We start from the raw sequence: 19951 nt of genomic DNA, 5'->3' as shown, positions 1-19951 counted from the left end.
AGTCTTTATTTTAAAGTCTATTTTGTCTGATACGAGTATTGCTACTCCAGCTTTCTTTGATTTCCATTTTCATAGAATACCTTTTTCCATCCCCTCACTTTCAGTCTGTATGTGTCCCTAGGTCTGAAGTGGGTCTCTTGTAGACAGTATATATACAAGTCTTGTTTTTTTTAAAATCTATTCAGCCAGTCTGTGTCTTTTGGTTGGAGCCTAATAATCCATTTACCTTTAAGGCAGTTATCGATTTGTGTGATCTTATTGCCATTTTGTTAATTGTTTTGGGATTGTTTTTGTAGGTCTTTTTTCTTCTCTTCCTCTCAGCCTATCACAGGTATGACTCATTTAACAGCAGTGTGGTTTTTTGTAAATCCATTAATATCCAAAGATATTTTGATCATTTGATTCTCAATAATTCAGGGCCCACACTTATGGGTGAACTTCAGCTTCCTCATCACAGAGCTAAAATCTCTAAAGCAGTATGTATGTAATAGTGTACCTGGCTTCCTGAAGATACCCCAGGGCTAAATGTGAATCTGTATCTCCTAGCAGTGGCTCTCAAGCTTTTTATTGAGCCAAAGAATTACCAGGGAAGCTATTTAAAATGCAGATTTCTAATCTAGACCTACAGAATATACGTTTTTTTAAGATGTATCCCAGGTAATTCCTCGAGTGCATCTTAGACAAGTCATTTAAGCTCCCTAGCTTTGGTATCAGTACCTGTAATATAGGTACAATATCACTGTCTTACAGAGGTGTAAGAATTAAATGATATGTATTATTAAGTATCCAGGAATAGTTCTGGCACTCTGTAGATGCTAATATGATAGCTCTACCTTCTCCTTAACGTGTTAATTTTGGATTTACCGATACTAGGTTTCTTAAGACTAAAGGATAGTTTCCCAGTAGACTTACAGAGTCCCTATTTGTTCTTTTAACTAATAAAAGAATATGGCACCTTAGGAGAAGCTTTTCTCTTTCTCTTTCTTTTCCACTGCAAAGAAGGTAGTTATTTGTGGTTTTCTTCTGTCTTTTCTCACACAAAAAAAGACTGGCCTTCAAACTTGGATCAAACAAGCAACAGAGAGAAAGTAAGCCAAAATGAGTGAGAGAAGATGAACTATTAAGCCCATCCACTTCCAGAACTCTTCCCTAAAACTTTTCTCCTCTTTTTGCCAGTTTCTTGGCAAATTGGACAAGGCTGTGATGGTTAAGAGTTGAGGCTAGACACAGGGGTGCTGTAGGTGCTATCACCCTTCCAGAGTGTGCTTAACCTCCTGGTTCACAGAGGGCAATGGCATGTATTCACTTGGATGCTAAAGACAAGCCCGTTTCTTGGCCAGGGGGGTCTGACTACATGGGGCAGGACACTGTACAAGAGGCCTCACATCTGACTCCCATTTAGAGTACAGAAGGCCCACTCTTGCAGCCATATCCTACATCCTGGCCCTTTAGTTACTTCTAGGAGGTCTTGTTGGTATATCAAGGAAGGAAAATAGGGTCAAATCCTAGCTTCACCACTGACTTAGCTGTGTAACACTGAACAAGTTATTTAACCCCAAATTCAATTTTCTCAAGTAAATTTGAAGCTGTTCTGTAGGCAGTGGGGACCTGATGGTTTTTGAGGAGGAAAGTAACTATCAAAATTAGCTCCCTTGGGCTTCCCTGGTGGCGCAGTGGTTGAGAATCTGCCTGCTAATGCAGGGGACATGGGTTCGAGCCCTGGTCTGGGAAGATCCCACATGCCGCGGAGCAACTAGGCCCATGAGCCGCAACTACTGAGCCTGCGCATCTGGAGCCTGTGCTCCGCAACAAGAGAGGCCGCGATAGTGAGAGGCCTGCGCACCGCAATGAAGAGTGGCCCCCGCTTGCCATAACTAGAGAAAGCCCTCGCACAGAAACGAAGACCCAACACAGCCAAAAATAAATTAAATAAAAATAAATAAATAAGACCCCAAGATCACTATTTAAAAAAAAATAAAAAAATTAGCTCCCTTAACCTGCTATATAGCACAGGGAGCTCAGCTCGGCACTCTGTGATGGCCCAGTTGGGAGGAATGGGGGGTGGGAGGGAGGGAGGCCCAAGAGGGAGGGGATGTGTGTATGATTATGGCAGGTTCACTTCACTGTGCAGCAGAAACTAACACAACATTGCAAAGCAACCATACTCCAACAAAAAATTTTTTTAATTAAAAAATTAAAGAAAAAATGAGCTCCCTTCCCCCAAAACAGTGGCCCTCCAAAAAAAAAAACAAACACAGACTAATTTTTTAATTTACATTTTTTCTGTTAAAAAAAAAACTAGAGTTAAATTCTCAAAGTCTAAATTAGACTAAATATAAAACTGCTATACAACCCACTGAATGGATTTATAGTTAGTGTCCCTCAAAAGTATCTAGTCATCTTCCACCTTTTTCCTTTTTTCTAAATTCATCCTGCTCCAGTCTTCACTATCATCACATGCACTTTATTCCATCAAACATCATTTTTCAGGATCAACCTACCTGAATAATCATTAAGCCTCTTTAGAGCTTTCCCAAACTTAAATATTGTCATTTTGATTATATACCCCAAAGCATTACTTTCCTCACTTTTTTTGTTTAGTACCAGAATGTTCTAAAAAGAAACAATAAAAGTTGTTTATTTCCCTAAAAAGAAAGATCAGTATATCCAATGGCTATTAAGTTATCCACTTAATAAAACACATCAAAAACTACTCATCCTTATGTTAATTATCTGAAATTAGAACATAATGAATTAGTTAACCTAATACTTTGCTATTTACTTCATGCTTACAAGATTATGCAAGAAACCAAAATGGCTTCTCATAACTTGTTTGCTTTCCAAATACTTCACATTTCAACCCCATATCTATACAGAGAGAGAAAATCCAAACATACTCTCCTTACCTAAAATCAGTAGAGAGGGCTAAAAAGCATTATTTAGGACTTTTTTAGACCTTGAAAAACAGTTACACTTCCATTGTGTATTTAAATTACAAATCAGTTTTTATCCTGTGACATTGCTTCAACTTAAGTTCATCGTAGATAAATTGGGCTACTGCTTCATCTTTCAAGTCAGATGGAGATTCTTTTGCATCAAGACTCTTATTCAAGATTCCTTCTTCAGCAAAATTGACTGTTAAATTAGGTAGAAGTTCTCCAAGACTACATGGTATTGTGGTTCTCAATCTTTGTTCCACTGGAGAAAACCTAATTAGTGGTGAAAGAGACTGTTTTCTTTCACCAAGGGACATGCATGAAGATGGTTTTGTATAGTCAATGTGCAAATCATGAGTGCCCAAAAAGTTAAGCATATCATCAGTTTGCATGTATTGGGAAGTAAGGCTCAATTCTGGTTTGTGTCTTTCAAGTGTTTCAGGATTAGAGAGGCAAATTTCTTCCCTTTGCTTGGACAGAGATTTCTTCAGAGCTTCATATCCACTGCAAGTAGCCTGTAAATTAAAGTCTGATTCTGGAGTATTCTGTCTTCCTCCCACAACACCTTCTGGGAAAATGCCACTGTGCATAGGACTATTTGGTTCCAGTTTAAAATTGGCCTCTGTACTACTGGAGCTATTAAGACTTAAGTGACCAACTTCTTTTGGAAGAGTTTCATGTAATATGCCAAAATCACTACCTTTAAAACTGGAACTAATTCCACTTGATATCTGAAAAGAATTCCATAACATACTTTTATGCATGGAAAGATCTTTGTAAGAAGCTTTCGAGTGGTCTGATATTTTAATATACTCTTCTTCACTGCTACCTATGACATTTCTCCTATTGCCTACAGCAGGGGAGAATGTCTCTATTTGGCTAGTTTCTAAAAGCTTGTTCTGTAAAGCTGTACATTCGAAATCTTGCTTACAAATTATGTCCTTATTTAACAAATCTGACAGATTTTGTTTTGTTGGTTCACCTATGCAACTGGTCAGCACAGGTTTCTGAAGCACACACTTGAGGCAATCTGAAACAACTTTCTCTTCAGGCAAATGAGTCTTTCTCTCTGAAATTTGGTCTCTTTTTCAAGGAAGTGAAGGTCTATTGCCAGTCTTGCTTGGTTAGCCTGACAATGTTCATATTTCATTACTTTCAAGATTTCATTTAATAACTGAATAACTGTTAAGAGATTCAATTTTCCAGCCTCTTAAACATTTCCTATGTGCAGCTGACACATTTGTTTCTCAATTTTGTCAAGTAAGAGCCTTGGAATATTGATAGCAACATTAGTTCCATCTAAAGTATATTGGTTGTAAGGACTGAACTAACAACTTCTCTTTTTCCAAAGCCGTGAGTGTTTCATTCACTGAAGCCCACAAAGACCGAACCTTTTGAATTTTCTCTTGTATATTAATTTGGTCATCATAGGGTTCCATTTTTTTTTTTTTTTTTTTTTTTTTTTTTTTGCTGTACGCAGGCCTCACTATTGTGGCCTCTGCCGTTGCAGAGCACAGGCTCCGGACGCGCGGGCTCAGCGGCCATGGCTCACAGGCCCAGCCGCTCCGCGGCATGTGGGATCTTCTTCCCGGACCGGGGCACGAACCCGTGTCCCCTATATCGGCAGGCAAACTCTCAACCACTGCGCCACCAGGGAAGCCCCATTTTTTTAATTTGGTTTTGCTGTCCTATACATTCTGATCTCGTATTTCGTATTTGTTTAACTGACAGTTGTGCATTTTCGGGTAACAATCTTCTCTTTGCAAAATTTGTAAAACTCTGTTATGTGCTACATGGCATCTGGCAATGCACTTGCACAAATCTTGTGGCTTTACGTTAAATATCTCTAAAAATGTATAGAAGAATTTTTAGAATGGGTTTTTATATAATTTATTGCAACAAAACTTGCAAAGTGATACATCAGATGAATAAACTTAGGACCACCAGGAGAAAGAAATAGTGAACCAACAACTTGAAGAAAGCTACTTCCACATTCAGCAGAAATCTTTTTTAACCATTCACAGCAATGTTTTCGGAATTCAGTATCACATTTTTGGTCAAATGGAGGCCAACAAAGTTTGAAAACTTCTTTAGTGAGAGACTGGTCAAGGGTTTGAAACAAAAAATAAGAAGCTATCTGAAAGGCATCACTGTTCAATTTGTCAAACGTGTTCACTCCGAGGTGCGTGTGCGACACGATCTTTCCACCGGCTATACTCACCGAGCCCGGCTCGAAGCTGAGTGCCTGCAAATACATCCAGATATGCTCCTTCTCGAAAGAAGTGACCCAGGCCGAACTCATCTTCGCGGTAGGCAGGGCCCGGCAAAGGAAGAAAGCGCAGTCTCCAACGACTGAGAGGGCCCCTCAGGCTTTTTCCCTACAGGTATCCTGAGATGGCGGTGGCCCCTCCATTGCCACCACCTGATCCTCTTGCCCAGAACCATTTCGCCTCACATGCCTCAAGTGGCCTGAGACTCTAAAGTCTCAGGGAATTAGAGCCTCTAACGGTAGTACTGCGCAGCGAAGCGAAGTCACCACCCCTTGTATGTTATTTGTGCTTTCTCGTTGCTTTTAATATTTTTTCTTTGTCTTTAATTTTTGTCAATTCGATTAACATGTGTCTTGGCCTGTTGCTACTTGGGTTTATCCTGCATGGGACTCTATGCGTTCGAGACTGAATGTTTCCTCTCCCACATTAGGGAAGTTTTTGGCTATAATCTCTTCAAATAATTTCTTGGACCTTTCTCTTTCTCTTTTCCTTCTGGGACCCATATAATGTGAATTTATTGCATTTAATGTTGCCCAAGAGGTCTCTGATACTGCTCACTTACCCATTCTTCTGCCTCATTTATTCCACTATAGATTCCTTCTAGTGTATTTTTCATTCCAGTTATTGTATTGTTCATCAGTGTTTGTTCTTTAAATCTTCTACGACTTGTTAAACATTTCTTGTGTCTTCTCGATCTGTGCCTCCATTCTTTTTCTAAGATCTTGGATCATCTTTACGCTGAATTATTTTGGGGGAAGATTGCCTAACTCCACTTCACTTACTTGTTCTTCTGGGTTTTTATCTTGTTCCTTCATCTGGAATATACTCCTCTGCCGTCTCGTTTTGTCTGACTTTTCTGTGTTTGCGGTCTCCTTTCCGCAGGCTGCAGGATCGTAGTTTCTCTTACTTCTGGTGTTTGCACCCTTGTGGGTGAGTTTGGGTCAGGGGCTTGTGCAGGTTTCCTGGAGGGAGGGACTGCTGCCTGCCCACTGGTGTGTGGAACTGTGTGTTGTCCCTCTGGTTGACAGGGCCATGTCAAGGGGTGTGTTTAAAGTGGGTGTGAGCTCAGTACAACTTTAGGCAGCCTGTCCGCTGATGGTTTGGCCTAAGGCATCCCAGCACTGGAGCCTGCAGGCTGTTGGGTGGAGCCAGGTCTCAGTGCCCAAATGGCCACCTCTCAGAGAGCTCGTGCCAATCAATATTTTATGGGGCCTCCACCTCCAGTCTCCTTGCTCCTCCTCTGCACCACAGCCAACCCACACCTCCCCAGGAGACCCTCCACAACACACAGGGTGGTCTAGCCCAGGCTCCTGTGGAGTCACTGCTTTGTTCTGGGTCCCAGTGTATGTGAAATCTTGTGTGCACCCTCCAAGAGTGCAGTTTCTATTTCCCCCAGTCCTGTGGAGCTCCTGCGCTCAAGCCCTGCTGGCCTTCAAAGCCAAATGCTCTCGAGGCTCCTCCTTCTGATGCCAGACCCTCAGGCTATGAAGCCTGACCTGGGGCTCAGAACTATCACTACTGTGGGAGAACCTTTGGGATATAATTATTTTCCGATTTGTGGGTCTCTCACCCAAAGGGTATGGGATTTGATTATATCACGGAAGCGCCCCTTCTACCGACTCGTTGTGGCTTCTTCTTTGTCTTTGGGTGTAAAATTTTTTTTTTGGTAGGTTCCAGTCTTTTTTGTTGATGGTCGTTCAGCAGCTAGTTGTGATTTTGGTGTTTTTGTAAGAGGAAGTGAGCTCAAGTTCTTCTACTCCACCATCTTGTCCAGAATTGAGGGGCTACTTTTAGTTTGGATGCTTTCTGCCTCTTTCGTCAGTGTGTACTGGCCATTATCCCCTTGATATGGGGTGCATAGGTGCAGCGGCCCTTGCATGCTCTCCTGGTATGGCAGGGGCAGTGGTCCGCCCCCAACCATGGGTCTCTCAGTGGCAGCACTGGCTATGTGCCCCCAGGACAGCAGGGGCATCAATGGGCACCTGCTCCTGGGTCTCCCAGTGGTGGCTATGGCCCACGCATTCCCAGGACAGCAGGGGCAGTGATTGGTGCCTGCTCACCGTGCGTGCTCCCCATACGGCAGGGGCAGCAACTAGCTTCTGTTCCCAGGTTTCCTAGCTGCGGCAGGGCCCACTCACCCCCAGGACAGTGGGGACAGCAATTGGCGCCTGCGCACAGGTCCCCTAGTTTTGGTAGCAGCCCACGCCCACTTCTGGAGCCCACGATGACGGTAGCAGCTCATGCCCACCCCAAGAGCTCATATAGTTGGTGTTCTGTTGCCTGAGAGCATGCACACAGGGAAAGAAGCTCCTATGGCAGCCCCACCCTGTCCTCGTGCACCCCCCAGTAATGGTGACTTGCCCCTCTGGCATGCCCAGGTTCTTCCAAATACACCCTCAGTTGCCACAGTCCAGCCTCTTCAGGCTGTCTCCCCACAGGCAACGCTGTTCCTCTCCCTGGGTTTGACCTCTGAAGCCCAAGCTTCAGCACGCAGCCCCCACCCATACCAGTGGATGAGCATCTCAGGCTAGGGAGCACAGGGTGGCAGTAGGTCACTCCATTTTGCCTTCCGCAAACTGGTTGCTGCACTCTCCTCAGAGGCTCTGACGCTCCCCCTCGTCCAGGCTGATCTCCCTGCCGGTGAGGGGACTTCCTAGGGTGTGAGAACCTTTCCTCCTTCACAACTCCCTCCCTGGGACACAGGTCCCATCCCAACTCCTTTTTCTTTTTTTTTTCTTTTGTCCTTATGTGTAGGTTTTCTTGCCCTTTCGGAAGTCTGAGGTCTTCTGCCAGTGTTCAGTAGATGTTCTGTGCAAATTGTTCCACTTGAAGATGTGTTTCGGATGTGTTTGTGGAAGGAGGTGAGCTCCACATCCTACTCCTCAGGCATCTTGATTCCTCCTCATAATGCATATAATTTTTACAGAAATTTCTGCTATTAGTCCAGAAAGTTTTTCATTTAACGTTGCTTAGATTTTAAAGATAACTGCAGTCAGAATAATAGGTTAAAATGTGAGCTTTTATAAATAGAACAAAAATTACTGTTTGTATATTTATTGCCTTTCCCTTTCCCAAGGCCACTAAAGAGATTCCACTTTGTTTCTTCCCTACACTTGACTTCTGAAAGGCTTTAGCAGGAAGCAATTTTGAGATTCTACGAGGGCAGATGGGGAGGGAAAAAAGGGTGAGGGAGTAATTTTTCTGGGAGTTTTATGGAGTGGGAATCTGGGAAAGCCTGGGTGTGAGGGAGTACATGAGAGAAGAAAGAAGGATTTTTAAAAGTATTGTTCAAGAAATGACAATAAAGAACTTCAGTTATTTCGAAATTAGTCTTTGACTGTCATCGGGTTCCTCTGGCCACAACACAGCTTGGGATGAGAGAACATAGGTGAATGATTTAATAAGACTGGGAATATCAAAAGATTTATATCAGTAATTGAGATGGGAGTATGGGGGCAGAGAGCACAAGCTAATATGGAAGCGGAAGGTGTTGCTACATTGATTGTTGTTCCTTTCAGTTATTGTCGATCAAGATTTATTCTTTTTCTTTAATTTATTTATTTTTGGCTCTGTTGAGTCTTCGTTGCTGCACGCGGGCTTTCTCTAGTTGTGGCGATCAGGGGCTACTGTTCATTGCGGTGTGCGGGCTTCTCACTGCGGTGGCTTCTCTTGTTGCGGAGTACAGGCTCTAGGTGCGTGGGCTTCAGTAGTTATGGCACGCAGGCTCAGTAGTTGTGGCTCAGGGGCTCTAGAGTGCAAGTTCAGTAGTTGTGGCACACAGGCTTAGTTGCTCCGCAGCATGTGGGGTCTTCCCGAACCAGGGATCGAACCCATGTCCCCTGCATTGGCAGGCGGATTCTTAACTACTGTGCCACCAGGGAAGTCCCTGTTTATTCTTTTAAGGAACAAATTATGTAGCTGATTTATGACCTACAACTTTTATAACATAAATAACAATTACACTTTTTTTTCTTGGGCACTGAATTTTATGTTGGCTTGGGGGAAGGGAACATAGGAAGGAGAAGTGGAGTAAAATTTCACTCAGTATGTCTTTCCTACATATGAAACAAACTTGGCAAGTCTATATTTTCTCTTTTTGTCCTGTCATCCATCATATTCTGCTCTATAATATTAGCCAAAGTGATAACATTTTCTCTAATTGGAAATGTAGGACATAGTCTGTAAAGTAACTAGACGTCAGATGCGTTCTTCAAAATTTTAATGATATCCATCAACATGGCAGTCATTTTCTTTCTTTTAACCTTATCTATTGTTTCAGCATTCAAAATTAAATTTAGGAAGATACAACAGGTAAAAAGATTCCTAGAGTAATCCTTCACATAGTAACTGTTAAGAGAATGGTCTTTGATATTATTTATGTACGTAGCATAAACATTACATGCTATTTCTATATATAAATTTCCAAAAGGGGGAAGGGAGAGTAATTTTTATTGACTCACTGATACCTCAGATTTTTTTTAAAAGAAACATTGCATTTGACTGGATTGTTTCATTTCATTATCAACATTTCTGATTTCATCTGGCTTAAAACACCTAGTATTATTACTTTAGAGCAGAATCGATTGGTCATGTAAGAAAAATGGTCGCTTGGGGCCTTTCAGCAGAACCTACCATGTAAGGCTAATCTTTCATAGATTAGAAAGATGGATCACCAGTGTTATTGTTTTTATTTCTGTGAACACAGAAATTAGAAAAGGAATTGAAAACGTAGAGGTGGTAAGGACTAATTCATTTATGCATTTTGTTGGTAATATGATCTTGTAATGATAAGTTTTACTATCATTAACACTCAAATTACTTCATGAACAAAATGAAATCTCAAATTTAGTAATTAGGTGAGTTCAGAAACAGGTACACAGCTAATGGTCTTGCAAACTAGAAAAAATCCATTAGTTGGAAATTATCTGTGCATTGTTTTCTTGCAGGAAACAAATCACAAGACAGTGGCATAGCAGAGATGGAAGAACTTCCCGTGCCACATAACATCAAAATAAGCAACATTACGTGTGACTCATTCAAGATTTCATGGGAAATGGATTCAAAATCAAAAGACCGTATTACACACTATTTCATTGACCTCAATAAGAAAGAGAACAAGAACTCCAATAAATTTAAACACAAGGTAAAATTCTAAACATCCTTGTATTCATTTGTATCTTAAAGCTTTCTAAGTATGAGGACATTTTGAAAGAAGGAATAAGGTTCTATTAATTACTAATATGATATATTTGACATTGGGAAGAATAAAAATTATATGTCATTTAAAAGCCCTATTCCTTCAAGAAATTGTGTAAGAAAATGAAATGCCAAATATATGGGTAAAATACATTTTTTTCTGGGAAAGCTGAAATCTTGACTCTCATACAGACATAAAAATTAACATGTGTTAAAGATTTTCTTTAACACATTAATGAGGTAACTGATGAGGTATTACAGCCAATTCAAAGGATGATCCAGAAGAAGACATTTTTATGGATCAGGATATTGAAATAAATGTTTAAGTGGAGGCAAAACTGGTATGGGGTGGGTGAAGAGCAAGGGCAGGCAAGGAGGATTTTACTTCCACTGGGCAAAATTCACTTACATGTACTTAGACAAGAATAACTGAATTGTTATCAGTAGTCTACAAATTAGAGAGTTGTAAAATAGATTCCACAAAATCAGAAGATAGCCAGAAGAGTGTGCTGTAGTCAATTCACAGTTTTCCACTGAAGCACACGTTTTTCCCTATAACTGCCAAATGAAGAATGTCATGGCAGCTTATAGACTGTAGGATATTTGTTAAAATACCTAAGGGCTGAAAATTGCTTTATGTGGTCAATTTTCTTTTATGGTTTGAGAATAAAAATTAACCTTTAGGTGTTTTAGACATGTAACAATTCTCTGATATTTATTCTCTTACCTGTCTGCTTATGACATATCTTTTCTGATACATACATTCCTTCAGATGTAGCTGTAAAGAGGATAACAGTAATCTGGCTTAAGAATTCTTTCTTATGTTTCAGTATTTTCACTGATGTGAAACTGATCTTATTTTAATACTGATAATAAATTTTAACTTGGCAAATCTTTTGGAAGAATTGTCTTATCTTATCTGGAAATTATGCATTTTACTAGATATGTAATTACACATACTAATGGTAAGTGAGGCTTATACACACAGATAAGTGTGACAGAGAGAACAAGATTGATGTCATTATTTTCCCATGTTCCAATTTTAATTATTCCTTCTAGTGTTGGATATCCTCTTTGCTGACATTTGCTTTCTTAAATTAGCTTTGAAATATTTAGTATTAAATGGTGAGGAGTCAAGATTTGACCCCCTTTCTTCATTCCATACTTAATCTTTGGAAATATAATGAATACTCAACTAGCAGGTTTATTCACCTTATTAATCATTGTTTAAAAATACCTAAACTTTTCTGTGACACATAGGCTCCATACTTGAATACAAGTAAAGCAAATGTTACCTCATTTGTATGTAAAACAGAATCATTTAAAAATATTTATTTAAAAAACATTCTGTCCCTTGACATATAAAATATTTAGTAATGGGCTACTCTGATAAAATTATTGCATAGTATATATTAAACAAATATAATATTTTAAAATGCTAAATCTGTTGAATTTTTATTTCATGTTTCTGTTTTTTGTATTGTTTTATCATTTAGTATTAGAATATTGCATTTTAAGGAGCATATTAAGGAGTGTACAGAGAATAACATTATACTAGAAATCAAGAAAACAAATCCAAGTACATTTATGTCATTAGCTTAGCTGTATGATCTTGGCATGTCTCTTGATCAAATTGGGCCTTAATTTTTATATCTGAAGAATAAGAGATTTGAACATAGTAATTGCTAAATATCTTTAAAAAGGAAGCTTGTGTCATCAGCCAGGAATTTAATAAGTTACTCCACATTGTTTACAACTGATTCAAGTTATACTACTAAATTAATTCATTTCCTTCCTCCCTCCCTTCCTTTCTTTCTACTTTTCTTTCTTCCTTGCTTAGGATGTTCCAACAAAACTGGTGGCAAAAGCTGTTCCCTTGCCGATGACTGTCCGTGGACACTGGTTTTTGAGCCCAAGAACTGAGTATACAGTAGCAGTGCAGACCGCCTCAAAACAAGTTGATGGTGATTATGTTGTGTCTGAATGGAGTGAAATTATAGAATTCTGCACAGCAGGTAAGAGAACTGGGTATAAATACAGAAAAAAAAACACCTTATTTAATAGTTCCTGGAAAACTAATTATAGAAAATACATTCTTTTTTATAATTATGAAGTGATATGTATTGCATTGGTCATTTTTGCATTGCCAGTAGCATCATGTGACAGAACAAATTGATTAGAAGGAGTGGAGGTTCTCAGCAAAAACTGGGTAATGGCATTAAATTACTTCTGTGCTACATGCACAGTCTGATTTTTCAAAGTAAAGGCTTTGCAAATAAAAATTGATGCAGTATAAAAATATACTCAGCATATTTTGCGATTCATTTTGAGAGAGAGAGAGCTTTTTCCTTCCTCTTTTTTTTTTCATTTCTTACTTTCACAGTCTTCAAAGAAAAAAACCAGGAACATCATTCTCTAATTTAAGGAAATGGAGGCAGATTGCAATGACTTTACCTAGCAGATATGTTACTGGATTTTTGACTTGAATGCTGATAATCTGCCTCTAAACTAGTGTCGTGTGTGTGTGTGTGTGTGTGTGTGTGAGAGAGAGAGAGAGAGAGAGAGTGTGTGTGTGTGTCTTTGCTTCATTAGAAAGTACTGCATAGGTTCCTTAAAAAACTAAAAATAGAACTACCATATGACCCAGCAATCCCACTACTGGGCATATACCCTGAGAAAGCCATAATTCAAAAAGAGTCATGTACCACAGTGTTCATTGCAGCTCTGTTTACAGTAGCCAGGACATGGAATCAACCTAAGTGTCCAGCGACAGATGAATGGATAAAGAAGATGTGGCACATATATACAATGGAGTATTACTCAGCCATAAAAAGAAACAAAATTGAATTATTTGTAGGGAGGTGGATGGACCTAGAGTCTGTCATACAGAGTTAAGTAAGTCAGAAAGAGAAAAACAAATACTGTATGCTGACACATATATATATGGAATCTAAAAAAAAAAAAAATGCTTCTGAAGAACCTAGGGGCAGATCAGGAATAAAGATGCAGACGTAGAGAATAGACTTGAGGACACGGTGAGGGGGAAGGGTAAGCTGGGATGAAGTGAGAGAGTGGCATGGACATATATACACTAACAAAAGTAAAACAGATAGCTAGTGGGAAGCAGCCGCATAGCACAGGGAGATCAGCTCGGTGCTTTGTGACCACCTAGAGGGGTGGGATAGGGAGGGTGGGAAGGAGGGAGACGCAAGAGGGAAGAGATATGGGAACATATGTATAACTGATTCACTTTGTTATACAGCAGAAACTAACACACCATTGCAAAGCAGTTATACTCCAATAAAGATGTTAAAAAAAAAGAAAGGACCTCATAGCCATTTGGGATTGGGATATCTGATGTAGAAAGCCCATCCCCTTTGATCTTGAACTGTACCTTAATAGCCCACTGGGTTGTAAATGTTACCATTCATCTTATGCATTTATCTATTTTTTAAATTCATTCAATCAAGAAACAAATATTTATCGAGCACTTAAATAGGTGGTGAAGGGACACAAAAATATCTCTACCTGAACACATCTGTCACCCACTCTTTTTGTCTCTTAGAGAGGCTGTTTCAACACACAGAAGCTTGTGGAAAAAGTCATAAAAACAGTTTGCCTCACCTATTGCAGGTTGCCTAGCAACTTTCCCCAGCTGAGGCATCCTTCAGATAAATCAGCTATTTTTTTCCCCATAGCCTCACACTAGATTTATTTCAGACTCAGGATGTGCTTAGCTACTGCTTTATCTCAATATCTTCTGTTTTCTTCTTAATTTCAAACTCAGTATAAAACTTCTCATGTGGATATGTAGAACGGATGAGAGTTTAATTTTAAGTTAACTTCAAATTTATCTTCAAACCCCTTTTGTTTATTCTATGAGGAAGTTGCTGAGGATTGCAACATTCTTTATTGCTAAGGATCTCAGTGTATTAGAGCAAGTAAAATAGTATCTCTCTGGTACTATATTTCTTCCTAAGATGTCATTGATTATAAGATCCACCATTTTATGTATTGCTAAGAAAACATTAATTTATCTTCAAACCCCTTTTGTTTATTCTATGAGGAAGTTGCTAAGGATTGCAACATTCTTTATTGCTAAGGATCTCAGGGTATTAGAGCAAGGAAAATAGTGTCTCTCTGATACTATATTTCTTCCTAAGATGTCATTGATTATAAGATCCACCATTTTAGGTACTGCTAAGAAAACATTAAACTGCCAATTAAACTGAAACTGTTTTCTTATCACATTTATTGTCACACTCATGCCAGAGATGCTAAAATGTGAAAAAATACATTTTATAATAGATGAAATATGGTATATATCATAGTCCAGTAATCAAATAAAGATTTCAATGCTGTATTAATAGTGTGTAAAGAATTCTCATGTTTACCTGTATTTGGTGTGTCACATTAGAATTAATATATCCCCTCAACTTTTTTCCTGAATTAAAATTCCTCCTTGGAATCTACCTTATGTTTCACGTCTTTCTATTTACTTTTATTGCATCCTACCAGAGAGGTAGACACAGTAAAATACATGGTATCTTTTGACATTATTTTAATACATGCTATTTTCCATAGAACAGCACCAAACAGCATCATAGTATTTGTTCATTTTTTAAAAAAAGAGCTACTATTTACCTGCTAAAACCCCATTTGACATTAGGGAAAGGCATGAAATAGTATTTTTTCTTTAGCTTAAGGAAGACCTTTGGCATTTTCAGTTCAGAAATATCCATCTATCTAGATGCACACATTCACTCTTTTCTATAATCTATATAACTACATGAGTACATGTTTTATTTCTATGTATATAAAGAAAAACCTTTTTGTCTTCTTTCCTTTAGATTGATCCCCTATTGCTCTTTTATTCAAATACATCCCATAATTCTTCTAAGGAATTTATGGGGTAAATAATAAGGAAAATGCCAGCTTATTTTAAATGTTCCACAATATTTTTCTATAAATTATATTGCATTTTTATTTTTATGAGTAAAATCTAAGGGGAACTTAGGCTGTTCAAAGCTTGTTGTTTCAGTTTATTAAAATAATTCAGAGCCCTGTTTCACCTAAGCTTTATCAATAACATTGACTGCGTAAACTTTGAGAAAGCTATTTTATATATATTGTCTTTTAATCTAGACATCTAATTCACTCAAAATTTATTGAGCACATATTGTATGCTGTGCACTGTGCAAAGTATTGGAGATAAAACAGAATGCCACTGACTACTTCTAGGCTAATCCATGACAGAGATGAAACCCCATAATAAGTCATAGTTGTCTATATATTTACTTCTTCCCTTAGACTGTGAATTCTTTGAGAGAAAGAAGAATAATTTTTTTATCTTTTAACCTGATCATTTAATTTTGCATGATGCCTTGTACATCATGTTCTGATCTAAATAAATATTTGCTGAGCCACTGAAGCAGTGAGTAAACAAACTATGCTGCCATGAGTAGTTCAACTAGGTTGCTTTTGTTTGAAAAGTCTTAAAATCTTTATAGACCAAAATTTTTGCTTAGATTCTAGTATAGGAGTTTGGCAACAGTCCTCAGTTTTCAAAACAAAGAGTTGGGAAAAGATCAGATTACTTTGAGAGATGCTTTAAACTTTCATGAGTCTTATGTACCCAGAAACTACCAACTAGGAGCCAGAGACCTAGTCTCTAAGTTACTAGCTTTATGAACATTTGGCAAATCATTAAACTGTGACAAGCCTCAATCTCTGCATCAATAAAATGGTCATACTTAATCTACCTTGCCAACCTCACAGATTTAGGGAGTAAATTAAATGAACATTATTATTATTACTCCTTTAAATTCTATTTGCTATTGCTTGCAGGTTACAAGTTTCTTTTATTTGATTCATCAGCTGATTGAAGAAAGGCTACTATGGTGCTGATAGACATTACTCGGGTTATGCAGAGTCTGTATTCCTTATTTAACATTTTGGTTTCAGGATCTTTAATTTCAACGAGTGAAAAAAATGCAAGGGTATTCATAAAAGCAACCATGAACTATAACAAAAATATTTTTGTAGAAAGAAAAAATGTGCCAAAGACAATGAATGTTTTCTTTTTTAAGTGCAGTTTCCTATTCACTAAGATGAATTTCCTAAAAGTAAATTTTAATAATCTACAATTTATTAAGCATGTAGTTGATACTTTTGATAATGTATTTTTAATAACAGTTCTTTTGTTTTTTTCAGACTATTCAAAAGTTCATCTAACACAACTGTTGGAGAAGGCCGAAGTGATTGCAGGACGGATGCTTAAATTTTCTGTTTTTTATCGTAACCAGCACAAAGAATATTTTGACTATATTCGGTAAGAATCCAAACATATATATACTGATTTGCTTTACTAAGTGCCATTCCAAATTCTAGGCTCAGGTTTCTCTTGAGTCTGCTTCTGTGAAATAGCAATTTTTAATTTTCTTCTCAAAATAATTATACTATGACTTTATTTCCCAGAAAAATTAAGTAGAAAAAATCAGATCATGGGATTTTTTTCCACTTCACTTAGATTCCTTTCCATGATCACTTGTAATACCAGCTCCTGTCTATTTGAGTGGAAGATCATAAACCTCCAGGGTTAAGATTGGTGAGCATGTCTTGTACAGATACACACTCCTCCAATTCCCAGTAACTCAGTGCCTTCTGTCTCATACCAACTACTGAATTTTCTCCTCTTCCTGTGGGTCACTGAAAATGAGAGAATAAAAGGGTGACTGGTTCATGAAACACGGTGAATCAGGTGGGATTTTCGGGCTTCTGCCTACGTAGAAATCTCTCAGCCATTATCTTGGGTTAATTATTCATGAGGAAAATCTCCTTTGTTTACCTTTGAATTCTAGTGTTCAGTAGTATTTCTAAGATATCCTATGTTTGTCCCTGAAAGCAGTTTCCAAGAATTCAAAAGAATTCCATGTCACAAGTAGTTTTAATACTTACAGCCCTTTCATATTTGTAGAAGAAATTTCAAGAGAGTAAATAGGCAGGTGTGTGTTTTAAAGTGAGACTGAAGCTTTTAAATTGATACAGGTTCTAAAACTTTTACACAGAAATCCCTATAATTTGTCATTTTAAAAGCCTTGATCTCACTTTGTAAACTCTAAAGTATTCTTGACAGGATTTTATGTGAAAAAAAATTAGGAAGTTCTGTTGTGGTTTTTTTGTTTCATAACTCTCCAGTTTTTCTTAAATCAAGATCATGGTTACAGATCTAAATAAACTCCAAGCTGTGGAACATGCAAAGAGAATCAAAGAGAGAAAGGTGAATTTAGGCATGTGTGTTCTTCAAATTAAGTACTTTGCAATATCATGTATTTTGATATATTTTGATCGTGAAAACTATTCCTGCCTTATGTCTGAATATCCTATAAAGTTCAGTCCATAATTCTCTTTGCTGGCATCTACTACTCTTTGCTAGTAGATGCCATTCACTAAATTAAGTGAATATGAGCTGAGAGATAGAACACAAATTATTATACTTGTCAACTGTTGAATGGGAATGACCATATAAGACTTAACAAAAAAGGTACTTCTTTATATTTGTTAAGCATAAAATTAGAAATAAAAAAGATCCACAGTTGCTATTTTGTTTAACAGTAAATAATACATCAATAGAATAAATAAATACATGTTTGGTACTAGGTTTAGATTCCCAGAACATTGCCAGTGTCTATTTTAGGTGGCCACTGGAGGACACTATTTCTCTGATTTTTCTCTGTCCTTTGGGTGGGAATTGACCTGTTTTCAGGACCTTAGATACTCTAGAATTTGCTCCATCTGTCTTCAAAAATTCTTCCAAGAAGAAAAAAGATAAAGACGGGGAGCATGGAAAATGGAAAAAAATTATTGTATGATTGATTCCAATATACTAGTATAAAAGATGTATTTACTAACAAGGAAATTTACCTTTGTTGGATTTTCTATGATAGTTGTAAAATTCATGTAAGTTATATTTTGATGCAGTATATATACATATATATAAAATATATACTTGCCAAGGCATGGGTACAGTTTTTCAACATTGCTTTTTTAAAAAGCTCTATTAACTGAAGCCATATTAGCATCAGTGGATCTTGATTTTCTTTAAATCTTCTAGGACTTGTTAAACATTTCTTGTGTCTTCTCGATCTGTGCCTCCATTCTTTTTCTAAGATCTTGGATCATCTTTACGCTGAATTATTTTGGGGGAAGATTGCCTAACTCCACTTCACTTACTTGTTCTTCTGGGTTTTTATCTTGTTCCTTCATCTGGAATATACTCCTCTGCCGTCTCGTTTTGTCTGACTTTTCTGTGTTTGCGGTCTCCTTTCCGCAGGCTGCAGGATCGTAGTTTCTCTTACTTCTGGTGTTTGCACCCTTGTGGGTGAGTTTGGGTCAGGGGCTTGTGCAGGTTTCCTGGAGGGAGGGACTGCTGCCTGCCCACTGGTGTGTGGAACTGTGTGTTGTCCCTCTGGTTGACAGGGCCATGTCAAGGGGTGTGTTTAAAGTGGGTGTGAGCTCAGTACAACTTTAGGCAGCCTGTCTGCTGATGGTTGGGGCTGTGTTCTCCCTTTGCTGGTTGTTTGGCCTGAGGCATCCCAGCACTGGAGCCTGCAGGCTGTTGGGTGGAGCCAGGTCTCAGTGCCCAAATGGTCACCTCTCGGAGAGCTCGTGCCAATCAATATTTTATGGGGCCTCCACCTCCAGTCTCCTTGCTCCTCCTCTGCACCACAGCCAACCCACACCTCCCCAGGAGACCCTCCACAACACACAGGGTGGTCTAGCCCAGGCTCCTGTGGAGTCACTGCTTTGTTCTGGGTCCCAGTTTATGTGAAATCTTGTGTGCACCCTCCAAGAGTGCAATTTTCTATTTCCCCCAGTCCTGTGGAGCTCCTGCGCTCAAGCCCTGCTGGCCTTCAAAGCCAAATGCTCTCGAGGCTCCTCCTTCTGATGCCAGACCCTCAGGCTATGAAGCCTGACCTGGGGCTCAGAACTATCACTACTGTGGGAGAACCTTTGGGATATAATTATTTTCCAATTTGTGGGTCTCTCACCCAAAGGGTATGGGATTTGATTATACCACGGAAGCGCCCCTCCTACCGACTCGTTTTGGCTTCTTGTCTTCGGGTGTAAAATATTTTTTTCATCTTTTCCAGTTATATGCCCAGAAGTGGGATTGCTGGATCATATGCTAACTCTATTTTTAGTTTTTTAAGGAACCTCCATACTGTTCTCCATAGTGGCTGTACCAATTTACATTCCCACCAACAGAGTAGAAGGGTTCCCTTTTCTCCACACCCTCACCACCATTTATTGTTTGTAGACATTTTGATGATGGCCATTCTGACTGGTGTGAGGTGATATCTCATTGTAGTATTGATTTGCATTTCTCTGATAATTAGTGACATTGAGCATATGTTCATGTGCCTATTGGCCATCTGTATGCTGCTTTGGAGAAATGTCTATTTAGATCTTCTGCCTATTTTTTTTATTGGGTTGTTTGTTCTTTATTGTTGAGTTGTATGAGATGTTTGTATATTTTGGAAATTAAGC

The 19951-nt window shown here is 38.5% G+C and overlaps 2 protein-coding genes across 2 annotated transcripts in view; one reads left to right on the top strand and one right to left on the bottom strand.

Annotated features, from left to right (window-relative positions):
* The window catches only part of PHYHIPL (phytanoyl-CoA 2-hydroxylase interacting protein like), a 96454-nt gene that overhangs the window by 74149 nt on the left and 2354 nt on the right, over window positions 1–19951 (top strand). The window contains exons 2-4 of the mRNA XM_079901079.1: window positions 10153–10349; window positions 12243–12417; window positions 16616–16733. Coding sequence (XP_079757205.1) covers window positions 10153–10349; window positions 12243–12417; window positions 16616–16733 — 490 coding nt within the window. The remainder of the gene's footprint in view (window positions 1–10152; window positions 10350–12242; window positions 12418–16615; window positions 16734–19951) is intronic.
* On the bottom strand, window positions 1854–5238 carry LOC307175147 (HAUS augmin-like complex subunit 6; the record flags this gene model as incomplete). Its single annotated transcript, XM_079900012.1, is given in 4 exon segments — window positions 1854–4019; window positions 4597–4681; window positions 4684–4794; window positions 4797–5238. Coding segments are annotated over 4 exon segments (1665 nt in total). The 3' UTR covers window positions 1854–2992.

The sequence above is a fragment of the Stenella coeruleoalba genome (genome assembly GCF_951394435.1).
Source record: "Stenella coeruleoalba genome assembly, chromosome: 16".
Lineage (NCBI taxonomy): Eukaryota > Metazoa > Chordata > Mammalia > Artiodactyla > Delphinidae > Stenella > Stenella coeruleoalba.
This window is presented reverse-complemented; position numbering and strand designations above follow the sequence as displayed.